Source organism: Rutilus rutilus (assembly GCF_951802725.1).
Source record: "Rutilus rutilus genome assembly, chromosome: 19".
Taxonomy (NCBI): domain Eukaryota; kingdom Metazoa; phylum Chordata; class Actinopteri; order Cypriniformes; family Leuciscidae; genus Rutilus; species Rutilus rutilus.
In genome coordinates, this window is record NC_140232.1 from 20,777,559 (window position 1) to 20,802,288 (window position 24,730).

The 24,730-nt window shown below is 38.0% G+C and overlaps 1 protein-coding gene and 1 long non-coding RNA gene across 2 annotated transcripts in view; both read left to right on the plus strand.

The window, feature by feature from the left end:
* The window catches only part of tafa3b (TAFA chemokine like family member 3b), a 99,472-nt gene that overhangs the window by 41,095 nt on the left and 33,647 nt on the right, over nucleotides 1-24,730 (plus strand). The window contains exon 2 of the mRNA XM_084390429.1: nucleotides 21,611-21,723. Coding sequence (XP_084246555.1) covers nucleotides 21,612-21,723 — 112 coding nt within the window. The 5' untranslated portion in view covers nucleotide 21,611. The remainder of the gene's footprint in view (nucleotides 1-21,610; nucleotides 21,724-24,730) is intronic.
* Nucleotides 6,001-7,620, plus strand: LOC311278080. The gene is made up of 6 exons (XR_014625378.1): nucleotides 6,001-6,119; nucleotides 6,244-6,541; nucleotides 6,644-6,704; nucleotides 6,870-6,963; nucleotides 7,054-7,172; nucleotides 7,280-7,620. It is a non-coding gene; the product is annotated as an uncharacterized lncRNA (long non-coding RNA).

The following is a 24,730-nucleotide window of genomic DNA, read 5'->3' on the forward strand; positions in this document are numbered from 1 at the left end:
ACAAACGCGTTTCGTCACTATGTTGTTCTTCATGCAAAGATAGCTAATGTCAGCGAATAAAACTCTGACACGATGATGAACAAGTAACAATAATATTTGCAATAACATATTGTTTTACTGAATAATTAAGTAAACATAATTTCTTAATTTATCTTTGTAAAGAAACCTCATTGCTTAACTGGCTACTCTCTGCTGTCTCAGACGACGACAACTTTTCCTGGCGGCCACCGTAACTTCTGTTGGTTGCAATTCGCAATCTCACCACTAGATGCCGCTAAAAAATGCAGTTAAACACAGTTAGACTATAGATTTTTTTTTTTATAAAACAATAGTGTCCCAGTTATGTTTTGTTTGTTTTGTTATTCAAAGACTTTTAGGATGTTATTATTAGTTTCATGTTTCCTTTGTTCAGTTTTCCCACTTCTCATTTGTTTACATTGGTTCCAGCTGTATTTAACCCTCTGGGGTCTAAGGTGTTTTGGGGCCCTTGGGATGTTCTGACATGCCCTGACATTTGTGCTTTTTTCAGTTATTTATAAACATGTTAATGGCAAAGGTGTAAATTCACTCTATATAGCACAAACAGGGCTACCATAATATGTGAGCAACATGTATAATGTAGATGTTTGTATTTTTAAGAGAATAATGTTTATGCGTGGTTATTGAAAAAAATAAAAATGAAAGTTGCTGAAATAAGACCACAAAACTCATACTAAATATGTGTCCACAAGACTTTTGACTAATGGATGTTGTCGCTTCGAGTTCTGGCTTCAAAATTATGTGAAAATAGTCTTGCTTTATCGTTCACAATAAAACAATACATTGATTTAAATTGTGTAAGACAGGTTTTGCTTGGAAAGCCAATATGCGAGGGGGGCGTAAAGGGGGAGTAGTTTACACCTGAGAATACAATGTCCCACCCATTATGCGTAACGTCTTGCATAATGAGCCATTCATTCAGGTGTGACACTGACTGAGCCACAAGAATAAATGCAAGGACAAAAGATATATTTAGAAGAAGACTTATATTGACCATTTAAGATTTTGCTTACATCTATCTTGTAAATATGTTTTGCTATTTTATTAAAAAGGTTACAATTTTAGTCTTGTTTGTGCTCCTACTTAAGTTGTACACTCACATTCATTCTCTGTTCAGTCACGTTCACATTTGGTGTGTTTTCTCTACTCTGTATTGGATTATTGCCTGTTTGGATTGAATTTAGTGAGAGAGTAATTAGTACAGTAATTACACTGTTGAAGATGTAATTAATATCTAGTAATTAATTACTTTTTTAGAGTAATTTAACCAACACTGGTGCTATACTTTTTTCTGCTGACTGATATAGTTTTGAGTCAGAATATGAAAATTTCCATTCATAAATGCTTAGATATTCTCAGGATTTGCTAATAGTGTGATGTGTGCTGTATGCATGTGTGAGAGGGTTCCACTGAAATATCATATCAAATATTATTACATTATAACTATTTTACATTTTTATAAATATACCATTCTTTTTATATTTTATAAGATAAATACTATAAAATGCAATGCTCTGCATTAAAATATTTCACTTTGTGAGTGTTTGTGTAGATGCTCAGGATGTATTTGTCTTATTGAAAATATTACACAAAATACTCACTAATGTACATTAAGTATATAAATAAGAATTCCACCACAGCAAAATGAATGATTCCTTATACATTTGTCATGAATGACTGGAAAAGTAATGGAAAACTCACAGGAAATGCATGGTGTGGGAACTTAATGGGACCTGGGTTTTTTATGACTGTCACATAAGTAAAGTAAAAACTCATTCAGCTTCACGGTCTTGGATTGCGCTTTTGGCATCATCCGTGTGTTTTAGTGCTGATGCAGAGCTTATTGAGGAGGAAAAAGTACTGCTTGCTTCTAAACTTGTGCTTGTCAAGGAAAATGGTGCATGAAATCCTCCTGAGGTTGATTAAAGGGAGTGTTGTTAATGCATGAGGATTTGAGAGAGAAATCCCTTCAAAACAGATATAGTTAAAACATCTTTTACACCACTGTTTGATCTCTCATGTTTAACCTGTGTGAAGAATTATTTAATAAAAGATGAATTAATGCTATTTAGTCGTATTTTTTCATTAGTCAAATATTGAAAAATTGAAAAATAGTTAATTATGTTTGTCAATTACAGCCATGATTTAGAAAATGTATGCTTCAGTTATGTTCGGTAATATTTATTTGCATCTTCTTTCCTCTTTTCTTCTCTCACATTGTGTCTTCTCCACATCACACCTCATCTCATCTTGTCTTCCCTCTTCTTGTCTTGTCTTGTCTTGTCTTGTCTTGTCTCCTCTCTTCTCTATTCTCATCTCATCTTGTCTGATTTCTCTCATCTCTTCTCCTCTCATTGCCTATTCTCTCGTCTCATTACCTATCCTTTCATCTCGTTTCCTCTCATCTTGTCTCATCTCCTCTCTTCTCATTGTCTCTCATTTATTCTCATATTGGGTACCCTCCTCATTTCCTCTTATTATGTCTGCCCTCCTCTCTTCTCATTTCCTCTCATCTTGTCTCCTCTCTTCTCATTTCCCCTAATCTTGTCTCCTCCTCTCTTTTCATCTCATTTCCTCTAATCTTGTCTATCCACCTCTCCTCTCATTTCCTCTAGTCTCATTTCCTCTTCTCTCCTCTAGTCTCATTTCCTCTCATCTTGTCTCCTCTTGTCTAATTTTCTCTTTTTTTTGTTTCCTCTCATCTAATCTCATTTCCTCTTATCTTACCTCCTCTCCTCTTGTCTCCTCTCATCTGGTCTCATTTCTTTACATAGAATCGAATCGAATCGGGCATTTATATAGCGCTTTCATATGTACTACTGTACACCCAAAGCGCTTTACAATCATATCAGGGGATCTCTCCTCATACATCTCGCCTATTCTCCTCTTGTCTCATTTCCTCTCATCTCATCTGCCCTCCTCTCGACTCCTATCACCATATCTCGTTTCCTCTCCTCGTCTCCGCTCCTCTTGTCTCATTTCCTGCATCTCCTCTTATCTAGTCTGCCCTCCTCTTAACTCATCTCACTGCATGAAAAGTGGGATTTTCGACAGTTACCGGCGCTGTAGATTGTCGTGGAATTTCAGGTTTACGACTGCAAACGGCAATTTACAGGCAACACTGCAAACTGTCGGAAATTGTCGGAAATTGACGTGGGACTTGCTTGACCCGTGACCCCCCTCCCTCTAATGCTTTAACATGTAAATGAGACTGCTGTGAGCTTTACAAATGCAAATGAGGGTAGCAGGGGGAGTTTTATCCCAGGTGACTCAAAGGTAATAACTTAATTCTAAAAAAAATACAATATTTATTTATAACGCAAAATTAAAAACAGCCAAGGCTGACCAAAGTGCTGTACAGGGCAATAGATAAAATGCAGGGCAGAAACAGGACAATTAAAAAAAAAAACAATAGTTGTGTCAAGGGGTATTAAAAGTTTTCAAGGATGTTTTGAAGATGGAAATTGAGGGAGCTAGTCTGATATAGAGGGGTAGACTGTTCCAAAGTTTTGGGCCTGCAGTCGCAAAAGTGCAGTCGCCTCGTTTTTTAAGTCTGGATCTGGGCACGATGAGAAGACAGTGATCACTGGATCTCAAAGTACGAGATGGAGTGTACGGGCAGCGGAGATTGGTCAGATATTGGGGGGCCGGTTTGTTAAGAGCTTTATACACAAATAGTAAAATTTTAAAATCAATCCTGAATGTGACAGGTAGCCAGTGGAGTTTGAATAAAATAGGGGTGATCGACTCATATTTGCGTGTCCTGGTGAGAAGTCTAGCCGCTGCGTTTTGAACTAGCTGTAGACGAGAGAGAGAGGCCTGAGATAGCCCAAAATAAAGTGAGTTACAATAGTCTAAGGCCATCCTTAAAAATATTCTTGTTTGCCGTAACCCGACCGACCCTGTCAATTTAGTAGCCTACCGACCCAATTATTTATTTTTTCCCCCTTTTAGTCCGACCGACTTGCCGGCTGAAACTTGTGTTAAGACCGACCGCTTTTTTGTAACTCTTCAAACAACTAATATAAATGCAATAAAATAATATTAGTTATTAAGTATTGTGAATATAAATTCCGTAGGCCTGCATACAAACATAAGCTATAGCAGTGTGATTTTTATTTCAAAATAAGAGATTTTTGTTTAACAGTAACACCAGTGACACAACTCCAGGGGACCACTACTTTCATTATAAATTTTATAATATGTATTCTGCATTTTTTTTATATATATCATTTACATAATATATTTGATAGTTATGTATACATTATTGTATTTTAAATGGTGTGAAAATCTGTTATTGACCTCAAAATAAAGCATTTTCCCTCTGTACATGACTGTGGGGACGAGCACTTCTGTGGTGCTTGAAATTCTATATAATTCATAAAAATCAAATATTGCCACATTGATGGCTCAAGAGGGTGTAATTGTTCAAATAACATATTGTTTTATTTTAAAATGTAAAGAAATTGTAACCCTAAAGTGTTTTTTAAGTGTAATATTTCTGTAAAGGCTAGGGACAGAAAAATTGACATTTTCATAGAATGACCCTCTTACATTTTAGCTTAAATTGATATATTTAATGAAAGTAGCTAGATTAGTTACTATGTGTCATTAGCAATAGCCAATGTTATGTAAAAAAGACACAAAACCATTTATTTCAACAATTAATTTCAATCAGGCTTTGCCACAAAGGTAAAATGTGCATTCCATGCAAACAGCATCACAATCTCTTAGAGCCCAACCACTGTGCATAATACAACACGAACAGAAGATTGTATTTGACTCATGCTGCATACACATACGCAATGACAAGAATTATGCCTACTGTACATATAGAGTTACAACTACGATTAGAGTTGTTTACAAAATGTACCTCGTTTCTATTTTGCATTAAAAATGTTTGTGGCCCCTTTAAGAAATCCCTCTCTTCTCGCGATACTATTCACTTGTGCTGGACGCGTGCGCGCGACCAGAGAACGGCAGCCATTTTACACTGTTCAGGAGAGCTCCATGACGGTGCGTGCATCGATCGGATTCTGTGTTATACGTTCTTCTTTCTTGGTAAATATTACTCCAATATCTTTAATATGCACAAATAATTTGTGAAGCGAAGTTAAAAGAACATTTGATGTGTACATTTTTGTTTATAGATTTATTTGGAGCGCATATGTGTGACGAGTGAACCTCGTGGTGATCGGACGGTAAAGGATTGGGTATGTACGTTTTATGGTTTATGGGGGAAATTACTGATGGCATGTTTATTTGATAAATCTGTTAATGAGTTGAATCTATATTCTGTGATTATACAGTATAACTTTATGGTTAAATGCATATTTCTGGTTCCGCATGGCATGATTAAACGTGGGTTGTGGCTTTGTTAAAGTGCTTTTATTTCTCTTGTAACTTAGGCCTAAGTTACCTCAGCCACTGCCGTATTCCAGTTTGTGTTATCGTATTTAATTGTAGCCTAACATATTTTGGTTTGGAGAAATCAATTTAAATCTGACCAGTTGCAGTGTATTACACTGCATTTCAGTTTGAATTAAGTATTCTGTGGATTTGGGCATTGATCCACTGGTTAAGCTTTTTGTGACATTTGATTGTCATCTTCAAATTTACTGTAAACTGTTTCTACAATTTCTTTCTTTTTTTTTTTTTAACTAGTGAAATCTATTTTTTTTCTTGTGAAATCTCTTCGAACAAGGCAAACTTTTTTCTTAATCAGACTTTTATCTGTTTAATTGTGCTTCCATTGACCGCTGTCACTTATTTTAAACAGCAGTCAGAATAAAACCCCAATTTCAAAAAGCATAGTTTGCTTCCGGTGTGTATTTCTGCAATTTCACCCGGTTGCATTTTTTCTCCTTTGTTTAATTTTACTGTGACTTATGTTGTTCTTATTAATTTTACTGTGACTTATGTTGTTCTTATTAATATCACTCTCAATTAATTGTTTTCCAGCTGCCTTAAAGACATATTACAAGATAGTGCGCAGGAGCTTCAGGTACAAACAACCAGATCTTGCATTGCAGGCGGAAGCTGTGGTGAATTCAGCTCGGAGTCGACCGAGAAGAAAGACGGTAAGATTTATTAGATTAGATTCGTTTTTGGTCAATGTGACTATTTTTCAGGTGCATTAATAGATGTGTGTTGTCCATACGCAGTGCATTGCGCAGTATTGATTGTCTTTATTGGTTTTAACAGCTGCTAAAAGCGAGACAGAGTGTGCTAGCTGAGGATGAGGTGGGCCTTCGGAAGTGTGCTACCATAGACCTGATGTCTGATGAGGAAGACGGCATCGTTGGCGGGGTGTCTGGATGGATTGTGCGACCTCCGTCCTGTCGCAGCCAGGAGCTCACCGAGCTCTGTACCACGCTGCAGTCGAGATTAGAGGCGACTCCAAAGTACAGGGCAACGCACCACAGACGTCTGCAAAATGGACCGAATTCAGACAGAATGCCGCTAGTTACCTGCAGCTGTATTTTGTCAGGCCTTGTGAAATGTAAGAATATTCTGTTTTTCATGATTTCATCATAAAGCAAGAGGTCATGGGATTGATGGCTATTATTTGTTTAATAATTGTAAATAATCCTGTAATTTACAGGAAGCCGTATGCCATCTTCACAACTCTGAGACAAATTGTGGGCGCTACGAACTGGATCAAGGTAAAAAAAAAAAAAAAAGAATCTTACATTCTTTTATTTTTTTACTTTCATAAAAACTTACAAACATTTTAAAGGTAAGATTCAAAGAATATGCTTTCATTCTCTTGTATAAGAAAATAGATCCGTTATAGTTTACGATCTTATTCATACATTTTGTTTCCATAGAGTAACCTCGCCTCATAACGAGGGCGTAACCTCACATTTACTCAGAGCTATGTCTGCAAGTCCAGATTTTCATGACGCTGATCATGACGACATTGTAAGTAACTTTTACTATTTTCTCCTTGTTTCATTTTACTGTGACTTGCGTTGTTTTTATTCATATCACTCTCATTTAATTGTTTTCCAGCTGCCTGTAAGACATACTACGAGACAGTACGCAAGATCTTCAGGTACAAACAACCAGATCTGGCATTGCAGGCCGAAGCTGTGAAGAGTTCAGCTCGGAGTCGAGCGAGAAGAAAGAGGGTAAGATTTTTAGTCAATGTGACTATTTTTCACGTGCATTAATAGATGTTTTGTGTCCATACACAGTGCATCACAGTACTGATTGTCTGTATTGGTTGTTTTTACAGCTGCTAGAAGCGAGAGGGTGTGCTAGGTGAGGATGACGTGGGCATTTGGAAGTGCGCCACCATAGATCTGATGTCCGATGAAGTTCAACCACCAGCCAGGAGCTCACAGAGCTCTGTGCTACGCTGCAGTCGAGATTAGAGGCGACTCCTAAATACAGGGCAACGCACCACAGACGTTTTCAAAGTGGATCGAATTCAGAGAGAACGCCGCTAGTCACCTACTACAGCTCCGAAGATGAAAACAGACACTGAGCTTCCAATTTGTTGTGTGTGCAGATGATCTATGCTTTGTACATAGGTGTATATTGTTTTGTGTTTGTGCTAATAAAGCTCTTTCTTTGAAAGAGGCAAATTTTCCTTTCCTTTATAAATTCATGTCCTTGATGGTAATAGTGTAGTCCATAGGTTAACAATGACATGAATATACCACAGAATAGCATATTATGAATATAAAAAAATAATTTATATAGGCTATATTATTATTATTATTTATATTAATATTATAATTTTTTGAATTTTTAATGAGCGAGGGTGACCAATAGTAACAGATCTGCCAACCAATCACGAGTGATTTTTCTTGTTTAAACCACGTGGGTTCAACCAATAGTGAGTGAGGAAATTCAAGCCTTTCTCTGGCGGGAGCTGCTATTCATATGGTAATTAGAGCCATTCACACCTCCTGCGCGAGCGCTCTGCATACGTCATGGTTCGTTTCCGACAATATTCGGCACAGACGAACGCGACGTTCACAGGCTGTAAATTGTCGTTAACTGCCGAAAATTAGGGAGATTTGCGGCCGTTTACGGGGTCGGAAATCCCAATTTTCATGCAGTGTCTCATCTCCTCTTGTCTATTTTTCTCTCATCTTGTCTCCTCTCCTCTTGTCTCATTTCCTCTCATCTTGTCTCCTGTCATCTTGTCTCATTTCTTTTCATCTCGCCTCTTCTCTTCTTGTCTCATTTCCTCTCATCTCATCTGCCCTCCTCTCAACTCTCTCGTTTCCTCTCATCTCCTCGTCTCATTTCCTCTCATCTTGTCTCATTTCCTCCATCTCCTCTCATCTTGTCTGCCCTCCTCTTGACTCCTCTCCTCTAACCTCATCTCGTCCCCTCTTGTCTAATTTTGTCTCATCTTGTCTCGACTCCTCTAGTCTCATTTCCTCTAATCTTGTCTCCTCTTGTCTAATTTTCTCTTTTTTTTGTTTCCTCTCATCTAATCTCATTTCCTCTCATCTCATTTCCTCTCCTCTTGTCTTATTTCCTCTCATCTTGTCTCCTTTCCTTGTCTCATTTCCTCTTATCTTACCTCCTCTCCTCTTGTCTCCTCTCATCTGGTCTCATTTCTTTACATCTCGCCTATTCTCCTCTTGTCTCATTTCCTCTCATCTCATCTGCCCTCCTCTCGACTCCTATCACCATATCTCGTTTCCTCTCCTTGTCTCATTTCCTCTCATCTCGTCTCCGCTCCTCTTGTCTCATTTCCTGCATCTCCTCTTATCTAGTCTGCCTTCCTCTTAACTCATCTCATCTCCTCTTGTCTATTTTTCTCTCATCTTGTCTCCTCTCCTCTTGTCTCCTGTCATCTTGTCTCATTTCTTTTCATCTTGCCTCTTCTCTTCTTGTCTCATTTCCTCTCATCTCATCTGCCCTCCTCTCAACTCTCTCGTTTCCTCTCGTCTCCTCGTCTCATTTCCTCTCATCTTGTCTCATTTCCTCCGCCTCCTCTCATCTTGTCTGCCCTCCTCTTGACTCCTCTCCTCTAACCTCATCTCGTCCCCTCTTGTCTAATTTTGTCTCATCTTGTCTCGTCTTCTCTTGTCTCATTTCATCTAATTTCGCCTCCTCTCCTCTTGTCTCCTCGCATCTTGTGTCTTTTCCTCTCATCTCGCCTCCTCTCCTCTTGTGTCATTTCCTCCCATCTCATCAGCACTCTTGTCGACTAGTCTTACCTCAACTTGATTCCTCTCATCTCCCCTCGTCTCATTTCCTCTCCTCTCGTCTCATTTCCTCTCATCTCCTGTCCTCTCCTGTGTGCAGTGAGAGTTGGAATGGTCTCCCATTGGGATGCTCCTTTCTGTTCTCAATAATTCATAACTGCATGCAGAGTATTTTTTCCTCACCAGAAACAGACACTGAGCTGCTCTTGCATAAATGATTCAGCGTGTGTGCACCTAGCCCCACACAGTCTCTCATTAACTTTTAAAACTACCCTGAGTCCCATGTTGTTGCTTTTTGGTTCTGCCCTAAATGCTCAGGGTGAATAAGTACCTGCACCAACACTAGTGTGGTGTGTTTTATGTCTTATCGCGTGATCTTCATGCAACTGGATCGCCCAAAATGGATATTTACCAGGTGTAAACGACTAATGTGAATTTCCCATTGGAAAGTTTTAATGCTAAAGTGTGATAATCAGAAACAGAAGGGAAAAAAAGAGTGAGAGAAATATAGATGTAAGCGAGAGAAAGCAAGATGCTCCTAAGACATTTGATCATTACTGCCGGAGAATTCCTCTAGGAGGCATTTTGACTTGGGCCAAGACACAGACAGAGTTCAAAGTAGCACTTGGTCAATCCAATTTGAATCCATGGGACTCATTTCGAACAGAGTGTGGATTTAAAGTGGATTAGAGGCTGTTTGGGGCACGCTGAGGGGTTTTCTGAGTAAACCTGATATCGGTGGTCTCTCTCCACCTCTCCCCTCAGTCTCCACACGCTGATTGTTTTTCAAAGACTTTCATGCTGTGCTATTTGCATTTCAGATATATTTCTTAAATTCCCGAACGTGTCCCGGAACCAATCCTGCTTTGGTTCAAAGTGTTGGGGGGACTTTTCTCTCCCTGTAAATCCTGAAAGATGAATATAAAGGCTGCAGATGCACTGTGGTGCTTCACTTTGATCTTGTTTTATATTTTTTATCCTGCACAAAGTCTTCATTTGTGTAAAACTCCTCACACTGGGTTTGAGAATATCAGCGCTTAGCTGTGCTGCATCAGTGAAGCTGCTCCATCACACACACACACACACACACACACACACACACACACACACACAGTGGCAGAGAGAGTAGGGGATAGTTTGAAAACCGCAAACTACTGTGTGTGTGTGTGGTCCTGGTAAACCCTTGTGGGGCCTCAGTGATCCTCTAGGGGCGCCACGAGATCTTTAATAGGTTAAATTAACAAAGCACCAGCTTTCTCGTACTATACTGTGATTGTTTTGGTCCAGCCCAAGCCGTTTGTCATCGTGCTGTGTGAAATAAAGACTGAACAGCGGCTCAGAACACCCAACTGTTTCATGAACACAGGATATGCAAAATACATCTCTCAGTTGGATAGAGAAGTCGCTAATAAAGTTTTGATGGATGACGATTGTAATGAAGGTAAAGACGATTACATAATCGCTATAATATTTCTGCATGAACACAGTTCAATATATATTTGCGTAGTTGTCCAAATGAATGTACTGTCAGTGTTTTATAACGGATGCTCACTGAAGAAGCGTGTTTTGGAGACATTTGTGAGGATCAGTGGTCAGTTTATGTACACATGGGCATCAGGGGCCTCATTTATAACCATTGCGTACGCACAAAACAGGCCCTGAAAGAGGCGTACGCCACTTCCGACGCATAAGTTGTGATTTATAAAAACAAACTTGACGGGAAAATTTGCGCACCTGCACGCAAACTCTGACCCATGCGTACGAACGTTTTGGAGATGGAGCAGTTTGGCGACACCGATGGTGAGCTGGAGTTAAATGTTTTTTTGGTCACTTTTAGACAGAAAATCTAAAGACATACAGAAAGATAATACAAAATATAATTTCACTCACCAAGCCTATCACTTGAAGCAAGTATCCATCCCTTCTTAAATGTCTGCGCCAGCGAGCGCGTTGGGCCGTTTAGTGAAACTGACGCAAATAACAGTTTAAATAAATAAAATAATGATTTAAACTATGTTTTACTTCTGAAATAAACATTTAGATTAAATATGCCATTCAAATTAATGGAGTTTAACACTTAAACATGAAATCATTACTGAGAAGTTTTTGAACACTTTTCCTGTGGCGTGCTGTGTTTTAATGTTTTAACCACAGAGATAATTGCTTATCATGATAATACCAGATTGTCTGAGAAAATAGTTTCGTGCAAATAATGCCCAAGGCCTATCTGTTTCCATTAAAAATATAAATCAATTAAAAATACAATTCGGCCAGTGGAAAAGATTGAGAAAAACTTTCTCTGAAATGTTTTTTACACTATTTGATTTATGTATTCAAAAACAAGGCAAGATATAGGCAACTACTTGATTTTTATTAATGTAATGTGTCTTGTACCGTTAAACGTTATCACGTGGATGAATAATCATATGCAAATGATATGCAGATGAGGATCTGCATAGTAAAACTAGGCGTTGTAAGCTCCATATTTGGCTATTTCGGGGTGGAGACGCATGTGCGCACAATCTTCCGCTGACTGGGATTTATAAAGTGAATTCTGCGCAGGTTCTTGCGTACGAACGGTTTTATAAGTGTGGAAATTTTTTTGCGTACGCCATTTTTGGCTTTCGGGCGCACGTACACTTTTAGTAAGGTTCCTACGCACAGTTTTATAAATGAGACCCCAGATGATCAAAACATAGATATGATTGCTTGTTCTGACAGAGGGACTGTTCACTGATGACATCAGTTGCCTTCAGATTGCGGAGTTTCCACACATTCAGAATGTTTCTATTTTTCATTTGTATTTGGGTGTGTTTAATAAGGTATGGCAGGTTGGCTTGTGCTTATTTGTTTAAGTTACCGTATAACTGAGCAGAGAAAGTCATTTTAAGTTGTAAAGAATGAATTACATTTTTGCTAAGTATGTTTGCAAAAAAGAACACTGAAGGTTCAAATCTATCTTGAATATCTTTTGTTTAAAAAATAATAACATGGAGTTTGGGGGGGGGGGGGGGGGGGTATTGATTTGTAGTATTGATTCGGAGAGTATAGGGGATCCTTGAAGTAAAAAAAGTCGAGAACCACTGGGTTAGGGGATAGAATATACAGTTTGTACAGTATAAAAATCATTATCTCTATAAGAAAAAAAAAACAACAACATGAAAAACCAATGTGTGTGTGTGTGTGTGTGTGTGTGTGTGTGTGTTTACACATTCTTTTGAGGATGTGCTGTAAGACATACTTTCCTTGTGCTGTAAGAAACATGGGAATTGCATATTGTGTGTCTACACTCTTCATGGCTGTGTCATGACAGTTAAACAGGAATCTCATTGCTCATGGTGAGTGTGCAGAACTGTGCATATGTCACATAACAGTACAGTATTGGTGGGTTTTCTGCTGCCTTGTTATACTAAACCGTGTGACTTTTCTTCTGTGGAACACAAGTATAATATAAATAGTATTTATTAATATTTTTATTTGCATTTATTTTCATATTTTGGTTAAAACATTTTTTTTATTTTTTTTTTTATTTTTTTTTTATTTATTCATTTTGTTATGTGATTTTTTGTATTTGGTTTAAATATTCCATTATAACTTTATTTCAAGTTTATTTTATTTTAGTTCAGATTTAGTCATTTTAGTGCTTAAATGAAAATGAGAAGCATTGCCTTCACAACTAACAGAAATTTTTCATCTAATATACATTATTTTATTTTATTTCAATTAACGATTTTTTTAAATAGTTTTAGTTAACAATAACAACACTGGTCCAAAGACCAATTTATGTAAGAATTACGTGTAAGATATTTTCTGTTCTGTAATAAATAATCTGAAAATTTTAAAATATTTATATTTGATTATATTTAGTTATTTTTCGCTATATTTTTCCATCCTCTTGCATCCGCCGTGTGTTCCCGGACCCCAGTTTGAAAACCTTTGAAGAAACTAATTTGAATAGTATGGCTGTTCTTTTCCATCTTAAACCAGCTTGTACCAGCCTGAAAATTCAGAGTTCTCCACATTTTTGTCTTTCTCAACCAGCTAAAAGTTGTTATTTCTGCATTGATGCTCATGGAATCATTTTAGCGTATTTTCAGTGTTTAGCGTATTTTCAGTGTTCAGCGTATTGTCGTGTTTGTTTTTAAGGATAATGACTGACATTGTAGAGTCCTAATGAGTATTTCTTGAAGCATGACTTCATTAGGACGTCTTCCATTCTGTTATCCAGGAGCTTTTCTCTTTCTCCGGCTCTGCCCTCCTGTCTGGTGTTGGTGTCCTGGCTGCAGTTTTCTCATTTTTAATTGGTTGTCATTTCTGGTGCCAGTGTCTGATTGAGATCAGGTGTGTGTGGGTGGGATTAAATGGCTGATGTAAAGCATCATATTTATTTGCTGGCCAGGTCTGACCACCTGTTCGGCCCACTAGCACAGAAAGCGAGTCACCCTTTCTAGCTCAGATCTTCATCAGATGCCCGTTACCTGACAGAATCTGCCACATGACAGAGAACGGATGCCAACTCATGGTCATTATTTTCACCAGCACAAATATCCCTGTGTAAAAAATACATCCTCCACCCCCTCTCTCACGATATCTGTCTTTCTCATTCTAGTAAGTTGGTTCAGTCGAAGGCTGAAATCTACCAGTGTGCCGGACATGATTTTTGGCCATTTGAGTAAACTGATACACACTAACTGATCTTATCAACCCACAACCGAGACATTGTGTTTTTGTGTAGGGGTTATACAGATTACACACCCATAAACAGATAAAGACCCAGGAGTCTCATAAAAGCTTCGTCCTGTTAGGAGAAAACTCAACAGATTCTTCTACTATTTTGAGACATGGTCTCTCCTGAATCCCTAATCAGGTTTCAACATTATGGATGGAGCCGTTCTAAGGGAGTTTGGGTCAGTTGACTTGCCCTATCTGGATCAGTATTGTGTTTTATCTTCTATATCTTATGTTCATTGATCAAGTACATGTGTTTTTATGTATCGCAAATGTTTGTGATGAATTGATGTCAAATTTTGCTGATTTAAATGCCACCAAAGGAGCGGTGTCTATAGATGATGAAATTGCGAGAATGACTTTGATTGTCTTCATAAACAATTTTTTATATTAGTTTCACACTGGATGCCATTATTTGGGATTGTTGTCAGCAAAAGTGTGTTAAACACTTCATTATAAACATTATACTAAACCAAATTATACCAATTTGGTTTAATTATACCTTAAACCAAATTATAAATATTATTCAGAAAAATATTTACTTATTAAAATAAATGTAATATTGTTTGTAAAATAAATATAGAAATATAATTTATAAATTATTCCAATCAGTATTTATAATAGGGAGATAAATAAATTGTATGTTATAATTTTTAAATAACTTTGATAGCCTTAAAGGAGAACTTGGTAACTTTTTTAACTTAATAAAACTGTCTAGAAATCATTTGGATGGTTAAACAACCTGTTCTGGTGATATTGGTGACTTTCCCCGCTCCCCCCAGCGTTCCCAGGCGGAAAACCAACCTTGCAACTTGGGCACTACCGTCCCGGCAAGATAGAAATTGGAAGTCTCGTGAGAAGCGAGAACTAGAACGAGAACGAGCGCGAAACACAAATTGCTTTACGGCAATTCGACATAAACACACACGCATGTATGATGTATTACCAGATTACCTACCTCGGTAGACATAGCTCCACACGATACAGTTGGCTTGCTCCGATCAAAACAAACGCACATGAGCAGCGGTAGAGAGGGGGAGGAGGCCGCCACAAGTGAGTTTTTTACGACCGTGTTGTGAAATATACACCCTCCCACAGCTGTAGGGGGAGCTCGTGGGGAAAACATGCGACAACAAAAGGGAAAATCAGCAAAGAAGTGACTAGAGTTCGCTAGAGTTGCCGAGTTCTCCTTTAAAATGCATGTTGTAAAGTCTTAAGAATATATATATATATACGCAAAGCTGCATATGCATCAGTACTCATAAGAATATATATATATATATATGAAGACTTCAAATGCAAAAGCCTCTAAGTGCCATCTGAAATTTTCTTCTAGAATGATCATTTTTATCAAGCTTGTATGTTTATGTTCAGTTATTTCACTTTAATGGCAATGAAAATGACCTATTAATTGTCATTAAAGTGAAATTACTGAACCTAAATATACTATCTTGATAAAAATGCTAATTTTATATATATATATTCTTATGAGTACTGATGCATTAATATATTTAGACATTCTTATGCAGCTTTGCGTTCAGATATGCAGATTGTTCCTTTAGGGGGAGAGAGAGGGAGAAAGAGAAAGAGAGAAAAAGGGACAGTAGAGGGAGAACAGTAGAACTACAAACACATTAATTTTATAGTGCACAAAGCAGCACAGGTACCAGCCTGCAGCATTTGTTACAGGACTGGAAAACCTGTCTGAATAGAAGCAGGAAGGGAAGATGAAAGGGGCTTTAGGTGATGGCTGAATATTCTTTGATGCCTTTTGGTCTGTCGGTCATAATGAGGTCTACAATGCAAAAGTTGTATGAAGGAGATGTGTGTGTGTTCATTATTTTATTTATAGATTTTTAGCAAGTGTTTGAACCTAAAATGTTACATGGAATGATGTTAGCTCTCTGACATGGCATGATTGTTTCAGTCTTGGACAAGACCATTAGGGTATGATTTAAAACACTGCATGAGAAAGAGACACAGAGAAAAATAAACAGCAAGTGCAAGAGAGAGAGGTTTGATGTGGACATATGCTGTATTCGGGGAGAAAATGAAACAGAAATGTCTGCGTGTGATGATGTCACCATCTGCAAAAATTCCAAAGGGACTAATTAAATGAATGGAACAGACACGCCTGCCCCTCTCTCTCTCTCTCGCTCTCTCTCGCTCTCTCTCGCTCTCTCTCTCTCTCTCTCTCTCTCTCTCTCTCTCTCTCTCTCGCTCGCTCTCTCTCTCCAATGTTTAAGATGCGGCTGGTGTACTTTGAAACACTAACTGGGTTAAAAAAAACCTGCAAGTATAGGCTTATTACATTTACACTTCAGAAACACTCCTTCTCCCTCACACCTCAAATATTGCTATTTTACCTTTAAATGGGTGCCATCTTACCTCTGAAATGCAACTTTCCAGCTCAAAATACAACTTTATAGCTCTACAATACTGTAGTTCTCTGTAAAACAACCCTACATCACCCTCCATCAAACAACCTTTAACATTCAAATAATGCACTTTTATCTCTGAAATACTGCCACTCTGTTTCAGAAATATCATCCTATACCTCTGAAATTCTGTCCTATACCTCTAAAAATTATGCTGCTCTGTTTCTGAAATAGCTTCCTATACTGTACAGCTGAAATGCTGTCGCTCCTTCTCTGAAAAACCATCTAAATACTGGTTCGGAAATATTTTCTCTGAAATTCTGCTGCTCTGTCTATGAAATATCTTCCTATATGTGAAATACTGCTCCTCTATAATACAATTTATTCTTACTCTACAATACTGTACAGTTAGCCTGACGTCGTCATACTCAGATTCTAGTCTGATCCTGCTCCATTGGGCTGTGATTAAGGGGCGTGTTTCAACCGAACCAGGAAAGAAAATGTCTCTGCACTCAATTGGATAGACTTACAACCAATCAGAGCAACGGAGTAAGTGACGTATTTTCTTCATTCATCTTTCCGATCGACAAATGCCTTGATTGCGGTTCTCTGTTCCTCTTTTAAAATGAATGCACTGTCGATATCTTCTATAACATACACGATGGCGGAATCTATACACTGTACACATCTATAATTCTCCAGCGGCAGTCATCTTTGTTGTAAACGAATTCAACCCTAGCGCTCTTTGGTGACATGGATGATTACGTTACTGTTGATCATCTGTCCATCATCGTACACTCTCAGAAAAAAAGGTACAAAAGCTGTCACTGGGACAGTACCCTTCAAAAGGGTTCTAATATGTACCATTTAGGTACTAATATGTACACATTTGGTACCAATATGTACCTTTGAGGGACTTAAATGCACTCTTTAGGTACAAAGGTGTACCTTTTGAAAAGGTACTGCCACAGTGACAGCTTTTGTACCTTTTTTTCTGAGAGTGTATAAAGCCCGCCCTGACAATTTGATTGGTCAGGTTGAATTTGCTCAGCGAGTTGCTCACAAGTTGAATTTGCTCAGTGAGTTACTCTGGCGTCGAGTAATGATGCTCATTAAATATGCCCTTGTATCCGAGCTGCACCAATCACATCGGGTTATCTGATATAGGCAGGCCAGAGGCGAGCTAAACAGATGACGACAGCGCTGTAACGTCGAAGTCATTAGTAAACATTGCAAGATGGCTATGGATGAACACCAGTTGTTTGAAACGGCTTTGGCCGCTACAATGAACGAGTTAGACTTGGCTTTTTAACTAAAAGAGGAACAGAATACGGCGCTCAAATCGTTCCTTTGCAAGAAGGGCGTTTTTGCTGTTTTGCCGACCATATACGGATAGCTAAGCGTGGGGCTTGTTGTGATTGGTCGTAGTGTTATCCAATTGCGTGCAGTGAGATTTTCAAATGCTTGCTTGGTGCCGCCCCTCGAGCTGGCCGATTTTTCATTAGTCGATGCCAGACCATTAATCTTTCAGATTTAGGTCTGGATTTCCAGGCTACCACAACGTATCAAGTCCAGACCGAACTTCCCGACCTCAAATGTTGTGGGCGGGGCAAAGTTTGGCTGGCATCCAGGCTATTGTACAGTAGGCCTACTTCTGTCTTTGAAAACAGCTCTGTGCAACTCTATCCCAAACCCTTTTACCCTCAAATACTTAATTTCTGAAACATTGCCCCTTTGCCTCAGAATTACTGAGGTTTTAACTCTAAAATCTCATCTATACAGTTTAGTTTATTTGCGATGGCAAAGGAAAGAAGTGAGTGAGATGTTTTTGCTAAATCAATTGATTAAAAAAAAAAGTTTCCCAATGCACAATTTCAACCATAATCATTCTCTCTCTTTTCAGCATTCATTTGGCCTGAAAAATAATGGTACATTTGCTGCAATTGCAGGCCTAAATAATGGTAAATAATACAAATAAAAAATGGGTGGAAAAAACATAATATTAACTCTTTCCCCGCCATTGACGAAAATCTTCGTCATTTATGAGACAACGCTTTCCCGCCATTGATGTAAATTTCCGTTATGCGGTAGGGGGTGCTATAAGGCATCTTCTGAAAGGGTAATGAGTCTCCTAATCAAAACACAGATGAAGAAGCAGCAGAAACAAGTGATATCTTATGTAAGCATACGCATATGTAAAATAATGCGATCATCAACATTAAACAGCATATAAATCAAAACTGCCTAATGTTACTGAATGAAATGTCGACCCAGGACGAGCTGTAGGACTGTGCAAGCTTTCCGCAATTGATGACTCAATCTACTTCATCTGTGTTTTGATCATCATCGTACTAAACCCGATCTGAATGTAGTCTTGGACAAAAACACAATAATATCATTTTTTTCCTCAAAATGTTGCTCTTTTTTAATTAAACTTACCCACATTCGTTTAAGGGGCTGTTTACACGACACCGTTTTCAACTAAAAACGAAAAACTTTTTATGCGTTTTGGCCGTTCGTTTACACGTCAACAGAGTTTTGGGTGCCTGAAAACGTTTTGAAAACGGGTTTTGACGATGACGTCATGCACATGCGTATTACGTGCTCAGTCTACAGTGTTTCATCGCCACCTAATGGCCTGGCAGCAGAATACAGGGTTTTTAATACTTTTCGTGGATCCATGTGAATGGGGATCGTTTTGACAATGGTGTCGTCTGTACGCGAAAAACTCAAAGGAAAAACTTCTCTGTTTTAAGCATAGTGTTGTTGTGTAAACGTACCCTCAGACTCTTTGCTTTTTTCTGACATTGAAAATGAATTGCAAAAAATATCGAGCAATTAAAGTCTTGCTGGAGATTTGCTAGTGATTAAGCTGGACTGGTATTAATGCAAAGACATGTTGATGACACTAGCCAGTGGGTGTTTGGCAGTGTTTACTGAGAGTTCCTAAAGAACTAATGAACACACAGCGGAAGTTTAGTTCACACACACACACTCACACTTACGCACACACAATGCCCTTCTGCTGTGTGTTCAGTCCGTTGAGATTCCAAAAAGGACAATGTTAATAAGTATAATAAAGCTTGTAATGAAGCTCAGTGGATACTATTTTAAAAATGTTACTGATTAGAAGTCTAATGGAATGAGACTTGACTATAAATTAAATTCCACTTAAATTTGTTAAAATACATACAGTATATCCCAACTTATTGTGCAGTATAAGTAAACCCAGGGACTATCTGTTTGTACAGCAATGTGGGGCAGGGAGTGTTTGGAAAACCTGTTTGGAAAAGGTTTGGTGTCACTAATGGTGCAGAAACTACACTGCAGATTTCTGGGTATGATGTGAGAATATAAGTGACAGTCAGTATCTTTTTGTGTGTTGGTGTCTGTCCACCTGAACACTGTAAAACTCCCCCCGACAGGGGCTCTCCTCCCCACCCCTTAGCTTTTAACAGAAGAGTTTTCTAGTGAGCTCTGCTGGTTGAAAGATAATTAGTACGCTAAATCTGCATAATCTGACACATTCCCACAGCGACTCATAGACTTTCCTGAGCCAGGAAAAACATTTCCAAATCACCTCTTCATGTTGTTTATCTCTCTCTAACGTTTCTGTTTTTCCCCACACAAAGTCTATCTCGTTCAATCTGCTGAATAGCTATTTGTGTCTGGAGTTTCATTAGTTTATGTGTGTATTGTGTACCATAAATACAAAGAGGCAAATTCATTATTAAACACATTGATACTAATCAGGAGCAACTCACAGACCTCCATTACAAAACTGCAGGGGGAATAATGGGGAAGAGTTCGCTAAGAATGAACTCTGCCCATTAATAATGTCATTTATTTTTGCATGCTGTTTGTGTTGTGTTAGCATCCAATACACTAAAGGAATTATGCAAATCAGGTAATGGCGCAAACATGCTCAAAATTAGTGCTGAACGCCATTTTCACAGCACAGTTCCCCATCTTGCAGGCCGATTCTGCATGCTTTGAGATTGTGGAGGCTGCAGAAACTACTGTACTACATCGCTCCATTACTGGAGTCCAAACACCTGAATCAGCTCTTTAAAATGCAGATTCTCATCAATGCCATGTTTTTGGATTTGTGCCCGGTTATAATGCTTTTCTCCATCATTTGATCATCATTGGATGAATTACTGTTGCCATGATCAATAGAAAATGTACACAAATTTCTCTTTGTAATAAAATTCTGTTAACCGTCCGTTTTCCACAGAAGACTTAATGATGAAAGTGTGCTCTCATTGGCTGGCTGATACTATTACATGCTCTCACATGATGTCATATGACTAAAGCTTACAGTAATAGCATAAGCACACAACTGCACACATGCATAGAGTTTGTTTGTATCTTTTGCATTTTCAGATTTCAATTCTCTCCAAATGAAATGCTTAAATCTGTCTGTAGGATTAAAAGAGTATCAGGATCAGAATGAGGAAGCTGAATAGTGCTTTATATTTTGCAGTTTCCTTTGGAACCAATGGTTTATGTAGTTTTGCGATTTAATTTCACTAAACCCAACATAAATATTCCTCAGAAATGTAAATTATTTTCAGTGAGAGTGTGAAATGTGAGGGGGCTAGAGGGGATCTGACTCTGATAATTAAAGCATAAATAAATCCCCAATCTGCGTCATATACTTAAAAGCACACTTAATTCTACACATAACATTTCAACAGCTCTTGAAACACACACACACACACACACACACACACACACACACACACACACACACACACACACACACACACACACACACTTTCTACCCTAACCCTAAACCTACCCATCACAGAAAACTTTCAGTATTTTTATATTTTCAAAAAACATCGCTTTGTATGATTTATAAGCTGTTTTCCTCATGGGGACGATAAAATGTCCCCACAAGGACAAGGATTTCGGATATTTCCATCTTTATGGGAACACACACATACTTCTGGCCACACACACACATTTTTTACGTCCATATATATATATATATGGACATGAAAGTTCACAAGACTACCAACATCAGCCACTATCTGCCAGAAAACCCAGACCCAGCCTGAAAGCTTACTCTCTCTGTAAGTAATTGTATATTTCAGTGTTTTGGTGCACTCAGCAGTGTATCAGAACACATTCAGCGAGAGCATGATGACATTTAGATAGCGCTAGAGAAGAGAATGAGATCCCCTCCAGAAACATGCCGTCTAATAGCCTTTCTGATCAGTGTAACTCTCCTGTGCTGATATGGTTTGTGTGTGTGTGTGTGTGTGTGTGTGTGTGTTTCAGAATGCAAGAGCGGGCGGTACAGAGGGTGTGCGCGTGGTTCTTGCTGGTGTTTTTGACCCTTCTGTCTCTCTGGGGTCACCTGTCTGACGCCTCTTCTCATCGCAGTCACATCGGTAAGTCAAGGTCAAAGTTCATTCAGTCAAGCCTGTTGTTATTGTTTTACTTTCATTTAAACCTACAGCGTTGATCATTTTAATGAGCCATCTCATTTAAAAAACAGCTGATGTGGATTGCATGAATTCAGATTTGGGGCGATATTACCATAAATATTTTCCATCTGTTTTTATTTTAAGGATCTGCTTATATTTGTCTGAAGCAGACATTTGAACAACCCAAAGAGAGAAAGCAGTGTGTTTTGTAGACAGCTCAGTGGTAGGTGGATGCTTAGATCAGCTTAAAATAGTCTAGAGGATGTTCTCTATTTATGAGAAGCACTGATGGACCGCAGGACACTGACATCTTTGGGGTCATGTAGAGGCCACTGCAGAATGTTCCAGTAGAAAGTTCTGATAAAATGATAAGAGTTTATTTGTCCTAAGCACTTTTTTCTCTTATAATTATTGAAGATGACATTGATTTTGATTTATATAATTGGCAGACGCTATTAAAGCTTCTGTTTTGTGGCAAGTTACACTACCGATCAAAAGTACAGGGTCTGTACGATTAAGTCTCTTATGCTCACCAAGGCAGCATTTATTTAATAAAAATACAGTAAAAATGTTTTTGTGAAAAATTGTGAAATATTATTACAACTTAAAATACGGGTTTTTTTTTCTGTTTTCATATATTTTAAAATAAAAAATTTAAAAAGATTTTGTAATGGCAAAGCTGATATTTCAGCATCAATACTCCAGCCTTCAGTGTTCCATGATCCTTCTAATATCATTCTAATATTCTGATTTTGGTACCCAATTGTTATTATCAATGTTGAAAACAGTTCTGCTGCTTCATATTTTTGTGAAAAATTACAAAAAATGAAGGAAAAGAAATGTTAAATAGAAAGTTATTTTATAGATATTATAGATGTAGAAAAAAATATATTTTGTAACAGTGTCTTTTGATCAACTTAATGAGTCCTTGCTGAATAAAAGTATTAATTTCTTTAAAAAAACAATTCCCAAACTTTTTCCCTAACTATCTTTAATCAGTAGTAAATCAAATGTAAGTTTTGCTATTTGTTCATTTTCATAACCATGTTGCAATATCTACCTGAATTTATAGACAAACTTCTGATGCAACACAGTGCAATTCACACTTTTTTCAATAGAGTGTATTTTGTCCGTTAAAGCAAAATGGTAGTTTTTAAGAAATGTTTCTAAGAAATTATTTTGACGAGGGTGGTAGACCTATCTGTCTTTTCCTGACTTGTGCAGTCATTTTAGGCCACTTCTCTGAAACTATTAATTATGAACTTCTGTCATCTCGCAGCAGAATGGAGATTCAGACTATTTTTTTGGAGAGGGTGGAAGGGACCATGAAAGGAAATATTAAAACAAAGGGAATGATTTGTGAATACATTGCTTTTATTGTCACTTTAAAAATATATATATAATTAATTATACAGCATACTACTGGAATGTACTGTATGATGTAGGTCCCTATAATACATAGTGTCACACATAGTGTCTCTGTTTACAGTATAGGAGTGTGCACTGTCCCATTTGTGAATATGAAATCTGCGTGCTTTTGTTGGCTACCATCTTCCCCACAAAGTATTTCTTTTTTTAGATTGGATAAGTAGTCCAGAAGTTGACCGTGTGAGACAGTCAGAGGAAGGAAATAGTTCAGACAATCAGTTAATTACACACTACTGCTAACAGGTCAGAGCAAGGTGACTGAATGAACACACACACACACACACTAAACCACTGGGAGGGAAAAACTAATAACTCTAAACTCTTCTTCCCTTCGAGCAGCAGAGGCTTCAGGGACAATGAGCTAAATGAGAGTGAAGTATTTGTTTCACACACACATACACAGGGAATATAGCCAGAAAGTTTGCTGCTACTGTAGGTCATTCTTTATGAGGCTCATCCTCTCAATAAAACTAATATCCCTGGAGAGAGAGAGAGAGAGAGAGAGTAAATGAGGGAGAAGGGCTGCAGAGATCCATTGAAGGGCAGAAAGAAGAGAAAGAGTCAGAAGTGTGGAAAGAGAGACCGAGACAGATGAGTGTGTCACGAGATGAAACGCAGGAAGAGACACAGCTCTTGTGGACGACTGCAGTCCTGAGCTATCATGCCCTCTCTCTGTGTGTGTGTGTGTCCTGTGCCCTTCTGCCCTGTAAAACATGAGTCTCTCTGACATCTCCTAAACCCTAAGCAAGACACTGAGACCAGTGACATCAAAACTATGAAGATGAACAGTTGATTTCATCGGGGACGGTGTGGTGCAAGGATGTAGAGGAAAGAGTTTTTTTTAATTGTGAAAAAGCTTTATAGCTGAGCAACCTTTGGAGAAAGTCTGAAAAACTTGTGAATTGGTTCATTGGGAAGATCCATGGAGATTAAATTGTTTAAAAAGAATCAATTCACTGATTCAAGTCGCTGTGTGTTTAGCATCTTTTTTAATAGCGAAATAATTAAATGTTGCTTTTTGTGCTATCTATATTTGTTTTGACTCATTTTAGATATTTATTTAATGTTTATTTAATGTTTTAGTGAATTGGTTCAAAGATTTGAATACATTTATATACTAAATACTTTCATAACTATATTAGGAGGAAGGTTTGAAAAACTTAGCATAGCATCTTGTGTTGACAAAATACTTTGTTAAACACTGCTGTTTTTGCTACAAAGTATGTTTTTTTAATAATCTGGGGCCTCATTTATAAAACTTTGCGTAGGATTTGCATCAGATGTGGCGTACGGATGAAACATAGGACGTGCGTACGCACAGAAATATTCGGATTTATAAAACCGTGCGCATGCACATCCTGCGGTTTTCCCTTAATAAATCACAATCAATTCTAAATGTAGCGCAGCTTTTGCGGCTTCATGTCACGCCCATAGTTGCCCATAAATAGTCCGTGAAACGCCTATTAATATTAAAAAGTTAATATTCATCGATTGCGAAATCATGGCAAACACAGAGAGGAAAACCAAGAAACGTAACTTCACT